Source organism: Pipistrellus hanaki (assembly GCF_964339955.1).
Source record: "Pipistrellus hanaki genome assembly, chromosome: 4".
NCBI lineage: Eukaryota > Metazoa > Chordata > Mammalia > Chiroptera > Vespertilionidae > Pipistrellus > Pipistrellus hanaki.
Window position 1 is genome coordinate 57,719,025 of NC_140506.1, and position 18,415 is coordinate 57,737,439.

Consider the following 18,415-nt stretch of genomic DNA (forward strand, 5'->3'; position numbering starts at 1 on the left):
TCACCAAAATTTTATCAGTCTAATTTTAGAACATTCCTATCACCTCAAATTGAAATCTTCTATTATACTTATTAATAGCTATCCACATTCTCTCACTTTTTCCCTCTCCCATCTCCCTAGACTAGAGGCCCAATGCACAAAATTTGTGAAAGAGTAGGCCTTCCTTCTCCAGGCTGCTGGTACCTGCTTCTCTCTGGCACGCAGGACTGGGGCTTCCATCGCAGCCCCAGCTTCTTCCAGAGGTTATCTGGAAGGATGTCAGATCTAATTAGCATATTACGCTTTTATTATTATAGATAGACTAGAGGCCTGGTGCAGGGGTCCCTTTGCCTGGCCTGCAGACATCCCCCGAGGGATTCCAGATTGCGAAAGGGCAGTTCACAGGTGACACACCCTAGAGTCAGGAACTCTCCTCTCTGGTTCTGGATGCGTCACCCGAGAACCGCAGCTGCCAAGTCACTGTAGCTTGGCAGCTCCTACGTTGAGTGTCTGGGGGTCAGTGTGCATCATAGCAATAGGCCTATAAATAGCTTATTTATATTGGCCTATAAATATATACATACATACACACACACACACACACACACACACACACTATAGGCCTGGTGCACGAAATTTGTACAGGGAAAGGAGCTGTCCATCAGCCTAGCCGGTACCCTCTCTAATTTGGGACCCTTCGAGGGATGTCTGACTGCCCATTTAGGCTTGATCTTGGTGGGATTGGACCTAAAAGGGCAGTCGGACATTCCTCTCACAATCCAGGACTGCTGGCTCCCAACTGCTCGCCTGCCTTCCTGATTGCCCCTAGCCACTTCTTCCTGCCAGCCTGATCACCCCCTAACACTCCCCTGCCAGCCTGATTGATGCCTAATTGCTCCCCTGCCAGCCTGATTGCCCCTAACTTCCCTCCTCTGCTGGCCTGGTCATCCCTGACTGACATCCCCTGCAGGCCTGGTCCCCCCTAACTGCTCTCCTTTGCAGGCCTGGGCCTCCTCTCCCTCCCCCTCCCACCAGCTGCCCTTCCTTGCTTGCCCAGTCACCCCCAACTTCCCTCCTCTGCCAGCCTGGTCACCCTTTACTTCCCTCCCCTGAAGGCTTGATCACCCACAACTGCCCTCCCTTGCAGACCTGGTCTCCCAACTTCCCTCTCCTGCTAGCCATCTTGTGTCCACATGGGGGCAGCCATCTTTGACCACATGGGGTCAGCCATCTTGTGTGTTGGAGTGATGGTCAATTTGCATGTTACTGTTTTATTAGATAGGACAGAATATAGATATATAGATTTGCCTAGTCTGGCGATTTCATATAAAGGGAATCATACAATATATGATCTTTGTGATTTTCTTCTTTTACTTAGCATAATGTTTTCAAGGTGCATCCATATTGTAGCTTGTATCAATACTGTATACCTTTTATTGCTGAATACTCCATTTTGTGTAGAAACCTCATTTTGGTTAGCCTTTGGTCAGTTAGTTTATGAACATTTGTGTTCCTATTTTTTGGCTATAAATACTGCTATGAACGTTGGTGTATAGATTTTTATGTGGACATGTATTTTATTTCTCTGCATTTATATCTAAGAGAAGAATGATTAAGTCATAATATAACTCTATTTAACGTTTTTGAGGAACTGCCAACCAGTTTTTCAAAGAAGCTGCATTTCTAACCAGCAATGTATAGCAGTTCCAATTTCTATATATCCTAGCCTTGTTACTGTCTGTTTGGTTATTGCCATCCTAGTGAGTATCTCATTGTGGTTTTAATTTGCATTTCCTCTGACTTAATTATGGTGAACATTTTTCATGTGCTTTTTGGCTGTTTGTGTATTTTCTTTGGAAAAATGTTTATTAAATCATTTGCCCATTGTTTAATGGAATTATTTACCTTTGAATTATTGAGTTCTAATAACTCTTTATATAATCTGGGTACAAGTACCTTATCAGATAAGTGATTTTTAGATATTTTCACCCAATCTATGGGCCATCATTTTGTTTTCTTGCTGGTATCATTTTCTGCTAATATTTTTTAACTTTAGTGAAGTTTAACATACTTTTTTTTTTTTTATATATACTAGTGATTTTAGAAAAATCATTGCTTAATCCAAGGCCATGGAGATTTACCCCTGTGATTTCTTCTAAGAGTTTCATAGTTTTAGCTTTTATTTTTAGATCTGTAATCATTTCTGAGTTAATACTAATATCTAGTTGTTCAGCATCATTTGTTCAGAAGATTATTCTTTTACCATTGAATGATCTTGGCACCCTCTCCCCAAATCATTTGACATTATATGAGGGTTTACTTCGGACTCTCATTTCTCTTTTATTGTTCTATCGGTCTGTCTTCATGCCAGTGCCAAACTGTCTTGATTTTTATACCTTTTACCTTTGTAGTAAGTTTTGAATTCAAGAAGGTTGAATCTTCCAAGTTTATTCTCCCACTTTCCTCCACCCCTCAAGATTGTTTTGGCTATTCTGGTCCCTTACATTTCCATATGAGTTTTAGGATGAGCTTGTCAGTATCTGCAAAGGAAGCAGCTAGGATTTCAAAAATACTTATTAAAAGTTGAACTCCACATATGATCCTATTTTGTACAAGTTTATTTGTAAGTATATATGCTTTATTAGCCGTAGTACAGAAATCCAGTCTTAAGATTTTATACTATTTTCTAAATAATAGAGATTCTATCTTAAGTGTCTTAAGTTTACCTGCTAAGTTTTTTTTTTTTTTTTTAATATATTTTATTGATTTTTTTTTTTACAGAGATGAAGGGAGAGGGATAGAGAGCCAGAAACATCAGATAAGAGAGAAACATCGATCAGCTGCCTCCTGCACACCCCCCACTGGGGATGTGCCCTCAACAGGCCCTTGACCAGAATCGAACCTGGGATCCTTCCGTCCGTAGGCCATCACTCTATCATCAGAGCCAAACTGGTCAGGGCTACCTGCTCAGTTTTGAGTAGCAATTTTGATAGTAGTGGTAATGATAATTATAGTTAACAGGTTTTTCTGTGCTTGCTTTGTTTTAGTGTCTCTGCCTAGCACATATTATTGTATATTATTCTCACAACAATCTTATGATATGGTCTATTGTTAGCCTCTTTTTATTGACAATAAAACTGATGCTTGCCGAAACCGGTTTGGCTCAGTGGATAGAGCGTCAGCCTGCAGACTGAAGGGTCCCAGGTTTTATTCCAGTCAAGGGCATTTTAACTTAGTTGCGGGCACATCCCCAGTGAGGGGTGTGCAGAAACAGCTGATCGATGTTTCTCTCTCATCGATGTTTCTGGCTCTCTATCCCTCTCCCTTCCTCTCTGTAAAAAATCAATAAAATATATTTAAAAAAAACGAAACAACAGAAAAAACAACACCTGATGCTTAATATAATGAGTAACATGCCTAAGGTCAGTAAAGCTAGTAAATGGAAGAGCTGGGATTTGAACCTAGACCTATTCAGTTTAGAACCTGTGTTCTTAACTCACAGCCTTTTATTGATGAAGCAGATCATTGAATATATGCATAGTAAGTATATGTATATATTTAGTCATATGTTTGGCAAACTCAGCTACCTGGAAAAAAACAGTAATCAGAAAGTAATAAACAAAAATATTTATTAGATAGCCGATACACTAAAATACAATTTGTTACTTAAAGGTAACCCTCTCAGTTTACTCATTTTGCTTTGTTTATGCTGTCTTTGATAAGAGATTAGCATGAATAAGTAAGAAAAAGAGATTATAGAAGCAGGCCTCTAACAACAGTAAATTAAAATGAATACAAGTTCTCCCAGGCTGGTGGACAGCATCCTGTGCACCAAAAAAAAGATTGCCATTTCGATTCCTGGTCAGGGCACATGCCCAGGTTGTGGACTCAGTTCCTGAGTAGGGGATGTGCGGGAGGCAGCCGATCTATATTTTGCTCTCACATGGATGTTTCTCTCTTTCTCTCCCTTTGCTTTCCTCTCTCTCAAAATCAATTAAAGTAAATAAATACAAATTATAAAAGGAATAGCAAGCACATCGGGGTCCTTTGCTGCTTGTAGGTTATATCCTATTATCTCCATTAATTCCTGGTATTATAACTACAACATAGTATAAACATTTATGAGTTTTTAAAGTAGGTAAGATTACGTTTGTGTTCTGTTTAGAGAGAATGCTTTTTTAAAGATTAGCCCATAATATATATTTTTACGGAATAAGCTTTAATTGTCTAGAAAAATAAAGTCAGGACATACTGCTTCAAAAAGTTACATAGCCTCTAATAAGTTTTTTATTTTAGGTTTTAGAAGTTTATTTCTTTAGGCATAAATTTAGCAGTATTTTCAATTCTTCCTTGGGTGGATAATATCTGACTGACACACAGTGACAATCAGGGATTTCTCTGGCCACGATCCAATATAGAGCCAGTCTCATGTTTTTAACATAGGAAAAAAGACACCTCATTAATACAATATTGACTGACACTTTAAGTAGTAAGATAGGAGTTTATTTTAGAGAAACTGCTTTTAAACTAATGTTTTCTATGTAATGTCTCATGTATTCTCTTCCGAACATGTCATAATTAAAATATTTTGAGCTTTTTTATTGGACATTTAATGGTAGGTTTTTAGTTTTGTATAGTTGTGGAAGCAATTACAAAAGTAAGGTAAGATAAAGACAAATTAGGGAATGGAATGCTTTGACTTGAGCACTGTGGGGAATAAATTAAAAATTGAAAGCAGATGATAACACAATTATTCTGACTTTGTAAATTTCAACTGAGTTACTTCGGTTATGTTTTATGGTCTTAGATAATAATGTCTTCATACTTCTTAGAGAAAGGAGATAGAATCAAGCAGATATTTCTTATATATCCAAATACAGGAATGTTTAAGAAAATTAATGAACTAATTAATTTGTCATGCTATGCTTTATTTTAAAAAAGAATAAGATAATTAGTAGATAAAAAAACACTATGGAAGCTAAAGTACAATAAAAATGTTAGTTGTTTGCTGTGTCACTTGTGTTTAATTTTTTCCCCCCTAAGGCAGTGGATATAACTTCTTGTGGAAATTTTGCTGTGATTGGTCTCTCATCAGGAACTGTAGATGTATATAACATGCAATCTGGTATACATCGAGGAAGGTTTGGTGAGGATCAAGGTATTGCATTTTTTTCTTATTAAAAAAATAATATAAATAAGTATGAGGCTAATAACTATTGGCATGTATTAAATTTTTGACTGCTAGCCATTTTGATGGGCTATTATCAACTATATATGACAGATACTACCATTATATCGTATAGCCACCATGTTGAAATACTCAGAGAATTAAGTCACAGATGTTATGGGAAAGTAGATAATATACAAATTAAAATTTTCTTTAAGCAGAAAAATCTTAACTGTTTTTTGAAACCTTTCTGTATTAATCTGATCAACTTTGTTTTTACTTGAGCAATGTAATAATCTCCCTACTCCCTAAAATTCAGAGTAATATCAAAATTTTAGGGAAGGTAAATAGTGGAACTTAGATATTTAAATAAAGGAATCACTCTTCATGCAGTATTCAGAGAGGCAATATCAATTCTTATTCTTTTTTCTTTTAACATATGCTTTAAAGCTCATAAAGGGTCTGTAAGAGGTGTTTCAGTGGATGGATTAAACCAGCTGACAATTACAACTGGTAGTGAAGGATTACTCAAGTTTTGGAACTTTAAAAACAAAATTTTAATCCATTCCATGAGTCTTGATTCATCTCCAAATATGATGCTGCTACACAGAGACAGGTAAAGTTTCTCTTTTAATGATAATGAATTTTCCTCTTCATGTTTTTGGTAAAAGTTCTTAATTTAAGTAAAGTATATAATTTACCAAGTTGGTGGGGTGGGGGAGAGAATCAGATTTTTAACATTAAAAAAAACAGCATTTTGCTTATTCATAATCCAAAGATACACTTGACTTAAAAAAAAAATTACAATGCCTGTGAGATTTTTAGTTCAAGTTTTTGTTTGTTTGTTTGTTTGTTTGTTTATTAAAACTGATGCATTTATCTTGCTAGTGGCATTCTGGGACTCGCCTTGGATGACTTCTCCATTAGTGTTCTGGACATAGAAACTAGAAAGATTGTCAGAGAGTTTTCTGGACACCAAGGCCAAATAAATGACATGGTAAAACTAACTAAATGTTTAAACAAAACTTGACTCACTTCTGCTTCTATTTAGTTAAAAAATGTTCAAATAATTGAAACTGTTTTCCTTGAATAGCATTGAACTACTCATCATACTAGTATGAGGAAATATTTAAAAGAAATAATTTGGAGACTAATTTTCAAAAAGATTTTTAAGGAAAATGTAGAATTAAAAGCAAGTTTAATATTTCTCAGGGAGTTAATGCCATCAGATTAAAATATATATCGCAGAGTTTATCTTTTTCTCTTAGACTGCAAGCAGGACCAAAATATACTTTAGAGATTGAAACGTAAGTATGTCATTTCTGACTTAGTATTTTAAAATATATATATATATTTTATTGATTTTCCACAGAGAGGAAGGAAGAGGGGTAGAGAGCTAGAAACGTCGATGAGAAAGAAACATCGACCAGCTGCCTCCTGCACACCCCCTACCAGGGATGTGCCGGTAACCAATGTACATGCCCTTGACCGGAATCGAACCTGGGACCTTTCAGTCCGCAGACCGACACTCTATCCACTGAGCCAAACCGGTTTCGGCATTTCTGACTTAGTATTAAACTAGGCTGAAGGAACTTATTTCTGGTTTTCTACATGCATAAAAAATTAATACTAGGAGACTTGGAATATCTGGTACCTGGTATGTGCTAGTATTATTTTATTTCTAGAGTTTGTATAGCCTAATTCCTGATAATGTGATTTAGCTTACTATTGTATTCTTATGGAGAGATGTATGATATAAGAAGCAGTCTGATTTAGAAAAGTGTATGTAAAGGACCATATTAAGTTTATATTGTCATTTTGCATCAATTGCAGATTCCTTGATTTATTTAAAAGGGGAAAAAAATAAAAATAAAATCCTAGCTACTGAATACCAGTTCCAACAGCTACTTTTATTTATTTATTCTCATACCAAAAATCAGAATTTGCAATGCTTACCCATTTCCTTAAAAATAAGGAGAAATGGTCAGGAAATGGTGGTGTTCTGGAGATTTCTGGAGATTGAAGATTGGTAGAACTACCCATCAACAGAATTTGTTGTGACAATATCTACAGAAATGAGGGTGGGACCGCGATAATTATGATGAAATAGCATTTTTTTTAAAACATTTGTCAGTGCCAACAATCTTCCTGTTTTTTGTGTGTTTTTTTCCCTTCTCACATTTTTCAACTTATGTGTTTGGAGTTTCTAGTACTCAGTATTAAATTAAATCTATGAGATTTACTTATCAGATCATTTTCCCTGTCCTTTAATGCTTGTTTTATTCTGTAAATTAATCTTCTTCTTTTCTGTAAATTGATCTCTCTGGACCTGAAGTTTTGAGTTTCCACAATATTACTGCAGCCCTGGTGAACAAATTACAGTCCTCTTATCCAAATATGTGCTAATATGGATAGTCATGATCCCTGTGATGTGCTTATACTTTTGGATGAATACAATCTACTGCCATTATAAACCCTAAAGTTTTCCTTTTGGGCCTTCTTCCACTTGCTAAAGGCAAGGAGAGAGCTATTATTATTCATTTTTACTGATAGAAAAGCTATATCTTCTTTTTTTCCTTTTTTTTTTTCTTTTTTATTAAAGCTATATCTTCTTAATGAGTAGTTGATAGTGTAAATTTATTTTGAAATTTTTTGCAGAGTTAGGTTATATTTTGGAAATCAAACATGATTAATGAAGAAAAGATTTTTAACTGAAACTATAAGTAAAAGTATAAGGACTTTTTTAGTAACTTTAATATTTTAAGATTCAAAATTAGGTTTATTCTTAGAAAGCTAGTCTAATATATAGACTCTTTTCAAGAAAATTTATTTTTTGTTTCTTTCACAGATACATTGTAATCAAATTAGATAACAAAATATTTCTTCTAGTAATTGAGTGCTCTCAGAACAGCAGCTTTATATTTAAAAATGATTTGTAGCCGAAACCGGTTTGGCTCAATGGATAAAGTGTCGGCTTGGGGACTGAAAGTTCCTGGGTTTGATTCCGGTCAAGGGCATGTACCTTGGTTGCGGGCATATCCCCAGTAGGGGGTGTGCAAGAGGCAGCTGATCGATGATTCTCTCGTCGATGTTTCTAACTCTCTATCTCTCTCCTTTCCTCCCTGACAAAATCAATAATATATATATATTTTTAAAAATGCCTATTAAAAAAAAATAATAATAATAAAAATGATTTGTAGTTAAACACAGTTTGTTAATTTTCTATAAATATATGAGATTCTGGAATAAAGACTTAATTTTTACTGTTAATTTTCAAAACTTTTTATAATTCCTATAAAAGCCTAATCCTTATCTATATCCCAATCAGTGGTATATAAGAAATGGTTTCTTTTATATAAAATAAGGTAGTCTAAATTTTACTGAATTTAGTTTATCAAGTAGTCTGCATCTTTTAATTTATTGCATTCTTTAAGCTGTTAAAAATGTAGGCATGAACATTACAAACATACATATACATGTATATACACACACATACACTCCCACCCACACAGATTATGTATGTGCTCTTCTTTATTTTTTTTTAACTTAAAGGCTTTCAGTCCTGATGGTCGTTGGTTAATAAGTGCTTCAATGGATTGCTCTATCAGAACTTGGGATCTTCCTTCTGGGTGGTGAGTTTATTTTTAAATCCCTAACCTCTATCAGAAAACCATTATCTTTTACCTGTAATTAATGGATTATATGCTTTTAAAAATATGACTCAAACTTTTATTTTGTATGGTTTTTTGTTCATAATGAATTTAGTTAAAAGGTCAAAAACCTTAACTTTCCTTGATGTATGTTATATATTCTCTGTCTCTAACATAATTCTTGAAGGAAGACATTTTAGATATCTTTAAGAATGAAAAGAATTAGATAAAACCCAGTAGGGTTCAGAAATCTATCTGATAGACTTAAACTTGCTACTAAAGAGAGCAAACATTATCTGATTCCGTTAATTAATTTGAACATTGGAGATGGAGAGAATGCGTGTGTGTGTGTGTGTGTGTGTGTGTGTGTGTGTGTGCGCGCGCTTATTGTTAAAAATTGTATAGGAATAGCCCTGGCCTTTGTGGCTCAGTTGGTTGAGCATTGTCCAAGCACCGAAGGGTCACAGGTTTGATTCCAGGAACATAGTCAGGTTTTGAGTTCAATTCCTGGTTGCGGTACCTACAGGAGGCAACAGATCAATGTTTCTCTCACTCCCTCTCAAAAATCAATAAAAATACTTTTAAAAATTATATAGGAATAGATGCAATTTAAAATCATATTAACATAAAATTGCTTAGGAAGGAGTGATGGGAATAGCAAAGTATCTCATTAACAAGAATATACCATAAGGAAAGACATTGGTGAGAAAGAAGATGGTACTTTTTTTTTTTTTTTTTTTTTTTTAGTTTTATTTATTTATTTTTTTTTACATATTTTCTTGATTTTTTTTTATTGCCCTCCCTCCCTCCCACACATCCCCTCCCTCCCCATAGTTTTATGTCCATTGGTTGTACTTATATGCATTTATACAAGTCCTTCGGTTGATCTATTATCTCCCCCTGATATCCCTACCCTCCCCACTGTAATTTGACAGTCTGCCTGTTGCTTTACTTTCTCTATATCTGTCTCTTGGTTCAGAAGATGGTACTTTTTAATCTCCTGAAATATTTCTAAATTACTAAGCTCTGTCCAATTCTACTTACTCTTTTTTTTTTTCTTTCTGAGGAAATAGACAAGCTCATACTTGAAAGCACTTTGACCTTTAGAAAGGAAAAACCCTGATGTAATCATTTCCTTTCAAGCTTGCTATAGGAATGAGGCACAGCTATTTATCCAGCATAGGCACATGATTTGGAATATGTACAACAAAAGAGTGTTACTAATTAGTCCAGCTCTAATAACTAGGAGCTTTTGTGCACACATTTTTTTTTTCTCCACTTAAAATAGAGTAAAGCAAAATTTAGTTACTGGGCTGTGTCCTCTAACTTCAAAAAGTTCACCAAAAGTTGGTATTTCCTTACTTTAAAAACAAGGCATTGTTAGAAATATTGGTAGTTTAGGACTTCTGCTATTTTTCTAAAAATGAACATTGTAATTTGAATTGCTTTAATTACAGTAGGAAAGATGTACAAGTAATAGAGTTGACATGTGCCCTTGTCATTTCCTTTTTAGTAGTTTTAGTTCACATTAGATGGGAGAGATAGGTTAATGTTCAGTAGTACTAAATTGGCAAAATATTTTTGCAAAGTGGCGAGTTTATCTTTGGAATGGAAAAAATAGGATCTAGAAGCATTTAAATCTATCAGTCTTTGACTCAGCATTAGTCTTTCTGCTAAATCTTTTATTTCAGTAAAAAGTTGAGCAGATTTAAATTTGATAAATTTTTGATTCTGATATCTTTAGGTGAACACTGGACAATTTTAAACGAATACAAAGGCATGAAGTTGGCAGAGACACAAAAATAAGAAATGAGTCACAAAGGGATTATTAAAAGAAAATAATTATATCTATACTGATTGAACCAAAGCCTAATTTTAATAAAGACAAAAATAAGGACTACTTTGGTTAAGATTGGAAATTAAGTAAATGAGGAAGCTTGAAAAGCCATGTCACACAACTGCTGCTATCTAATTGCAACTAAATTACCATTTAACATTAGCTACTAAGCACTTTATATACTTTTATTTTTCATCTTCCCTCATATTCGAATGGGTGTAGGTACTATTATTGTTATTAGTTCCATTTTCCAAATGAGGAAATGGAAGCTCAAAGAGAAGCGATGTGATTTGCCCATGGTGGCATATTTCATAAATTACATTTTGCTGCAATAAGCATTGGAGGAAAAAACATTTCCCAACAGTTGTGCTTTCCACCTTGCTTGGGCTGTGTCATGTTATTAAGAATGAACTAATTTTCTTGATGTAGAAGATAATGAGGAAGTGAGGATTAGTGTTTCATCATACACCCATATGTAATTGTTGGGGTTTTTGATTCCCCTGTTTTTATATCATAATTTGTATAACAATCTTTGGAGATTCCTAGTTCTTTCTAAAGTATGCAACTTTGTCATTTACATAGCATGTTAAATATTTAAAGAATGAATATGCTCATTACATAGTCTGAAAAGTGAAACTTTATGAGTAAACCTTTGGGTGTGGTAACATACAGATGTATCTACCTGGAATTGTGCCTATTTAAAACAATTGCATAGGCACTGAACTGTTTCCTGTAAAGTTGTTTTAAAATAGAGAAAGTTTTCTTATTTTGTAGGGTCCTCAAAGGAGCAGAGTTGAAATTTTTTGTCATTCCCTATCACTATCATCTTTCTTTTTTTTTTTCCCCCCCAATCTACTGGACATTCATGTTGAACACTTTTGGGGATGAGAAAAGTATAAAATAGCTTTAATAGATTTTTAAAAATATATTTTTATTAATTTTGGAGAGATTAAAGGAGAGGGAGATAGAAACATCCTATTTAATAGAGGGAATATGCTAATTGACACTCATGCCATCGCAAAGATGGCAGTGCCCACAACCAATACGGAAGGAATATGCTAATTGATGCCACACCCTCAAAGATGGCAGTGCCCAATCCTCTCAGCCCCACTGGGGTGATAGGGCCCCCCCCTCCCAGTGCATGAATTTTTATGCACTGGGCCTCTAGTCAATGATAAAAGTGAATCATCCATCCACTACCTCCTGAATGTCCCCTGCTGGAGATCAAGCCTACAGCCTGGGCATGTGCCTTGCCCGGGAATCGAACTGTGACCTCTTGGTTCATGGGCTAATGCTCAACCACTGAGTCACACCAGCTGTGTAGCTTTAATAGAATTTTGCATTTTGTTCTGTCTCATTGCTGTTTTCTGAGGAGCATTATATGAGAATAATTGGAATAGAATGTTATTTTGCATTTCTCCCTGAGGCAAAACTATCCGTTCTACTCATTAAAGATTTTTGTGTATGGTGATTCCATCACTTTGGAAATTGATCATCTACACACTGTCTGCATTTGTTCAGGATATAACACGGGTGGGGAACATCTGGCCTGTGGGCTGTATAAGGCCCTCAAAATCATTTGGTTTGGCCCTGGCAAGGCATTAGGAGTCAGTTAATTAAATGTTTAACCAAATATAGCAGGCTAATTTTTAAGTTGACAATATTGTTTGATCCACAAATGATGTTATAAATGTCCAAATGGCCCTTGGCAGAAAATAGGTGTCCCACACCTGATATAACCAGAAATGACTTAGTGTACAGGGCTCTGTGCTTGAAAATATGATATCCTACAGTGAGGGTTTTATTAATGTTCTCTCAAAAAGTATAGACCTTATCTGGGACTTTTCATTCTGTGACCTTGGCAGGGACTATATAGTAGTTAAGTCTGGGATTAAGCCTGCACACTTATGCTTTATGAATTAATATGGCCATGTAAAATATGCTTTGTATGTGGAAATCATCTTCCTCAATTTGATGCTTTTACATAACGGAAGGTTTGTCTACCCCCACACAACAGCTGTGGAATCAAGTTGCACAATGAATTTGACAAAATAATTATAGTATTATATAAAATAAATTTGCTCAAGCAGTAGATTTTAGATTCTCTTTTTAGCACACATGTTAGGACATTTCACCCCTCACATAGTTAAGTTAATGCACAAATATTGATCAAGACAAGGAATGGTAAGGTCTGAAACTGCTGTGCTTATGCTTAATTTTCATCTATATACATTGAGTAATGTTTTTGCTCTGGGTTGTTTGGGTTAGATAATATAAACAAACAGTCTTTGGTATATAATAATTGTTTACCAAGGTTTTATTTTCCCCAATTCTATTGATTCTCAAGAGAAGGCATTCTTGTGAGCTTCCAGAGTAAGTTTGAACAGAAGTCAGATGGGTTATTAGTCACCTTTCCCCCCATAAATAAGAATTAAATACTAGTCATTGTCCTAAGCTCACTTTGGTGTGTGTTTCCAGTGTTCCTAATTTTAAGGCTTATTTTTTTATCATTCGTTATTTAAGTTTTACAGTATTAATTATACTCTGAACAAATTGAGAGATTTTTTTTTTTTTCTAATTAATCCTCACCTGAGGATATTTTCCCATTGATTTTTAGAAAGGGGGACACAGAGAGAGAAACATCAATGTGAGAGAGACACATTGATTGCTTGCCTCCTGCCTGCACCCAAACCACAGCCATGGATCATGCCTACAACCTAGGTATGAGCCCTTGATTGGAATTGAACCCAGGACCCTTCAGTCCATGGGCCAATGCTCTATCTACTAAGCAAAACTGGCTAGGACAAGAGATTTTATTTTGGAAAAGTCACTTAATGTCTCCACTGGAGAGACTTTATTCACATCTGCGCTGCTTATGAATCACCAGTGTAGACATTCCCAGCATGTAAATGTGCTGTTGAGCTGCTTGTTATATTTTAGTTTCAGCAGTGGTTTTACTGAGTTTATAGTGATTAAGAGTACAGACTGCTTATGTGACATTCTTGGCTCAATTTTCTACCTTGAGGAAGTTTTTAAATCTTACTGGGCCTCATTTTCTGATCTATCTATATATACTTATATATATATAACATATGTATATCGATATATGTTATATATATATAAAGAGGTAATATGCAAAATAGCCAGGAGTCACGACGGGCTCAGGAGGAGGCTGCATCACGATCACTCAGGCCAAGCTACACGCTGAGAGGCGACTGCGTGCTGCCCCCAGCCTCAGCGGACACCAGGGGAGAGGGCATGCTCTGAGTGGCCATGGTGTGGCTCAGAGCACGCCCCCAGTGGATGGCAGCAGCTGCCGGAGTGAAGCAGCCCCAGTCCCAGATGCCTGGCTGTGGCTGGAGCAAAGCAGCCCAGATCCTGGGTGCTGGAGGGAAGCAGTGCTGGCAGCCAGGGAAGGAAGGCCTATTCTTGCACAAATCTTCGTGCACCGAGTATCTAGTTTATATAATAAAGACAGTTCTGCCTCATAGGGTAGTGAGGATTCGGTTAGTAGACTCAAAGGCTCAGGATACTTCCTAGCATGGAAACTAAAAAAAGTTGTTGACTACTATTATATTTCTTGAAATAATGTTTTATTTAATGTAGATTCTGAACTTCAGTCCTTTTATTGTTTCCCATGGATAATGTACTGCTTTCAGTGAATAAAATAGTTGTTAAAATAGCTATAATGAAAACAGTATATTTCTCTAAAAGTACACAAAGTATTCACACTTAGCCAACCTAAGAAGCTTCCTTTGCAGATCTTTCTCTTTGCTCATTAAATTCACTCATGTCACTTCCTGCTATCACCATCCTAGTTCAGATCTTTAATGCTATTAGATGACTGCTAGCATAATTTCACTCTTCTTCCTGTTCACATATTCTCTACATTCTGATGGCAGATCTTTTATGAAAGTGAAGATTATATTATTGTCTGATCACAAGCCTGCAGTGACTTTTCATTGATTAAAGTAAAAACAAACTTAGGTGTTTTGTATTCAAGAGCCTGTATGTAGCCGTATGCTTATGTACCAGCTGCACTCTCACTAAACCCAGTTGGTTGTGTTTTCCTTCGCCTTGCCCTCCACACTTCCCTCAGCCAGGACACGCGTTCTCTGCCATCAACATCCATTGAATCGTATCCATTTGGAAGGCTCACCTCCAACTGTTTTCTGAGCTGCCTACACTGAGCCTCCTACCGGGGGGTGATCACTCCCCCTTCCTCCCCAACTTTTATTTTATTTTATTTTATTTTTTTAATATACTTTATTGATTTTTTGCAGAGAGGAAGGGAGAGAGATAGAGAGCCAGAAACATCGATGAGAGAGAAACATCGACCAGCTGCCTCTTGCTCACCTCTCACCGGGGACGTGCCCACAGCCAACGTACATGCCCCCGACCGGAATCGAACCCGGGACCTTTCAGTATGCAAACGACGCTCTACCACTGAGCCAAACCGGTTTCGGCCCTCCCCAACTTTTCAACCCCTCCAACTTTTCAAGCTGTGAGACTAGTTTTTATACACTGTTTTATGGTTATGTTCTGTAGCCTGAATTCTTTCATATGTTTCATGTATAGTGTGGTTACCTATTTGAAAAACAGACTTGTTCAAGTTTTTTTCCATTACTGTTTTCTTTTTTCTTATTTATAGTCATTTTATTTTAATTTCTTCTGTTGCCAAAGACTTTTATTATTTTCATTGGGATAACAAAAATACAAGAGAGTACTGATAATTAGATTTATTTAAATGTGTGTCATCTTCCGAAATGTTCTCGTCAGTCTACCAAAATGGCATTCCAGAAAAAGAGCATTTCCTCCTGTGTTCTTCCTGGTGAACCTTTCTCTGGCTAATTGATCAGTTTGATATTCCGGGTCATTCTCATTAAGAGAGGTTATTTTCACATAGTAACATTACTGACAAATCTTTGTTATTGATGCCTTTCTGGTATTGGTGATTATTAAAAAATAAAAATGAAACTTTTCTGTATTATCTCATATTGTTTAGCAAAAATGTATTTGTGAATTAAATGTTTTGGTAGAATCTAACATGTTGATCCTTTTGTAGCCTTATAGACAGCTTTCTGCTGGACTCGGCTCCTCTCAATGTTACTATGTCCCCTACTGGAGACTTTCTGGCCACTTCCCATGTGGACCACCTTGGAATTTATCTGTGGTGAGTTCATTCATATAGTTCTGTTTGGGGTAAAGAGGAGAAGGAAGATGATATTGTCAGACAGCCATAGTTGCTAACATCACCTTTTTTTTTAATTTATAAAATGGAAATGTCACATTGTTGCCAGAGGGTTAATTTACTATAAGTTTATGGCTGATTCAACATCTGCTTGATAATTTAGAGCAGCGTTTTTCAACCGCTGTTCCGCGGCACAGATGTTGCCTGGTGTACCGTAGGTGCAGACAAGACAAGAATTTATAATTTTTCACTATTTTGTTTACTTAATATTTCATAATAAAGTAATTATAAAATACTTTCTTTGTGTTTATTTGATTCCTATTCAAGAGAATTACTTTATATATAGTCAATATAGGCACAGAGTTAAATTTTTTAACATTTTCTAATGGTGGTGTGCCTCGTGATTTTTTTCATGAAACAAGTGTGCCTTTGCCCAAAAAAGGTTGAAAAACACTGATTTAGAGAACTTTGCTCAACCACACAATTGATTTTTATCTGTTATCTTATTTAGCTTATATTTTGCAGAAAAGATATGTGAATTTTAAAATGTTAGAAAAATGGGAGTCCCTAACCAGGTTCTGGCCCTTCTGCCACTATCCCAATACTGCTTTATAACCTTAGTGAGTCACTTGTAAACTTCAGACTACTTTACCTATAAGGCAGTGTTTGGGAAAGGTGTTTGCTAAGATTGTTCTAGTTGCATAACTCTTCACACCCAACTCCATTGTGACGAACATGTAAGAGGTCAAGGTAAATGGTCCATCATCTGGGCCGAGAAAAAGTGTTGGTTATTTCCTAAGGTCAGATATCTATGTCTTTTTTTTTTTTTTTTTTTAATACATTTTATTGATTTTTCACAGAGAGGAAGGGAGAGGGTTAGAGAGCTAGAAACATCGATGAGAGAGATACATCAACCAGCTGCCTCCTGCACACCCCCCATTGGGGATGTGCCCGCAACCAATGTACATGCCCTTGACCGGAATCGAACCTGGGACCTTTCAGTCCGCAGACTGACGCTCCAGCCACTGAGCCAAACCGGTTTCAGCCAGATGTCTATGTCTTTTAACTGTTATTAATTATTGAGGAAGAGAAAAAAAAAACTTACCCTTTTTTTCCAATTATAAAATTTTCTAATTAAATTTTTATGACACAAAAGTAAATTCAGTATGCAATTGAAATACACTTTGGCCACCTTAATAAGCAAAATGGAGTATCTCCTGGAATCTGTGAAGCTTGAACAATCAAGACAAGAGAAAAATAGTAGCTATGGAACCTTAGTAGCTATGTAGTATCACTATTAATACAGCTCAGAATCTGATTTCCCCAACTTTTATTTTTCATTATAAATTCATTATGTATGGAAAACAGAATCTGATTAACTCACTTTGGAATAGGAAGCTACATCTTGATTAGTCATCCAAGGTCATGGTGCAGGGTCAAGGTAGCAGGAAGATGGCCACTTAGAGGGCCATTCTAGGGAAGAAGAAATCCATGACTGTTTACAATCTCAAGGATCTGATTATCTTATTCTGTATCTGACTTAACTCTGAATCTTTTCTTCCTTCAGTTAGATATTATTTCCTTAACTGAAGGTTGACAATTATCAAAACAATATAAGGATATGGAGATTATGTTACTTTATAAAAGTACTACCTAGTATTGATCTCTCAAATACTTTCGTGTATTACATTAATATTGTTTCTGCACAGCTTTCTTGTAACATCTATTACATGAATCAAGACATTTTCAAATTAATACTATTTTATTTATCTTTGAGGTTGTTTTTAATTTGTACATGATTTGGAATCTATAGCCAAATTCAAGATTATAGAGTAATTGAAGTTTTTTTGTTTTTTAGACCAGTAATTGAAGTTTTTCCCAAAAAAACTATATTTATAAGTTTTAAAATATGGCTTATGTTTTTATTTCTCAGGTCCAATATTTCCCTGTATTCAGTCGTTTCATTACGGCCACTTCCCACAGATTATGTTCCTTCAGTAGTGATGCTTCCTGGAACTTGTCAAACTGAAGGTAATCACAAAATAGTAATTTTTTGAAGTATAATATCATAAACCTAAATGGGAGTATTGCTACTGAAGGCAAAGTTTATTCTATTCAATCAGAGTATTTTTTAACTGATATGAAATATTTTGAATGACTTCATAAATTTTCACAAAAATGTGATTGATAAGATTATCTAGTGGTATTAGGGAGAAGTGTTTTAGGTCTTGTGATGGGAATTATAGTTAATAATGAGAAGATGAGGAAATTAAATAAGAGTTTAACAAATCTATATTGAATAAGCGTGTTATGAAATACTAATGGATTTGGTCTGAATTAAATTTCTTTTACATGATAAAAATACTATTTTGTGTTAATTTTTTTTTTTTACCCCCTTCCCAATTTTTGTTTTCAGATGTAGAATTATCAGAAGAAACCATAGAACCAAGTGATGAAATGATAGAGTATGATTCTCCAGAACAGTTGAATGAGCAGTTGGTGACTCTATCCCTCCTTCCTGAATCACGGTGGAAAAACCTTCTTAATCTTGATGTTATTAAGGTACTACTGTAGTACAGTGAATATTCACC

At 35.5% G+C, this 18,415-nt stretch overlaps 1 protein-coding gene across 2 annotated transcripts in view; it reads left to right on the forward strand.

Moving 5' to 3' along the window:
- WDR36 (WD repeat domain 36) overlaps positions 1-18,415 on the forward strand; it is a 37,980-nt gene that overhangs the window by 14,266 nt on the left and 5,299 nt on the right. Inside the window, exons 13-19 of one of the 2 annotated variants that reach the window (XM_084882804.1) lie at positions 5,023-5,137; positions 5,597-5,762; positions 6,035-6,143; positions 8,699-8,778; positions 15,699-15,806; positions 17,758-17,855; positions 18,241-18,386. In XM_084882804.1, the coding sequence (XP_084738930.1) occupies positions 5,023-5,137; positions 5,597-5,762; positions 6,035-6,143; positions 8,699-8,778; positions 15,699-15,806; positions 17,758-17,855; positions 18,241-18,386 (822 nt within the window). The remainder of the gene's footprint in view (positions 1-5,022; positions 5,138-5,596; positions 5,763-6,034; positions 6,144-8,698; positions 8,779-15,698; positions 15,807-17,757; positions 17,856-18,240; positions 18,387-18,415) is intronic. The other variant, XM_084882805.1, reaches the window with a different exon arrangement.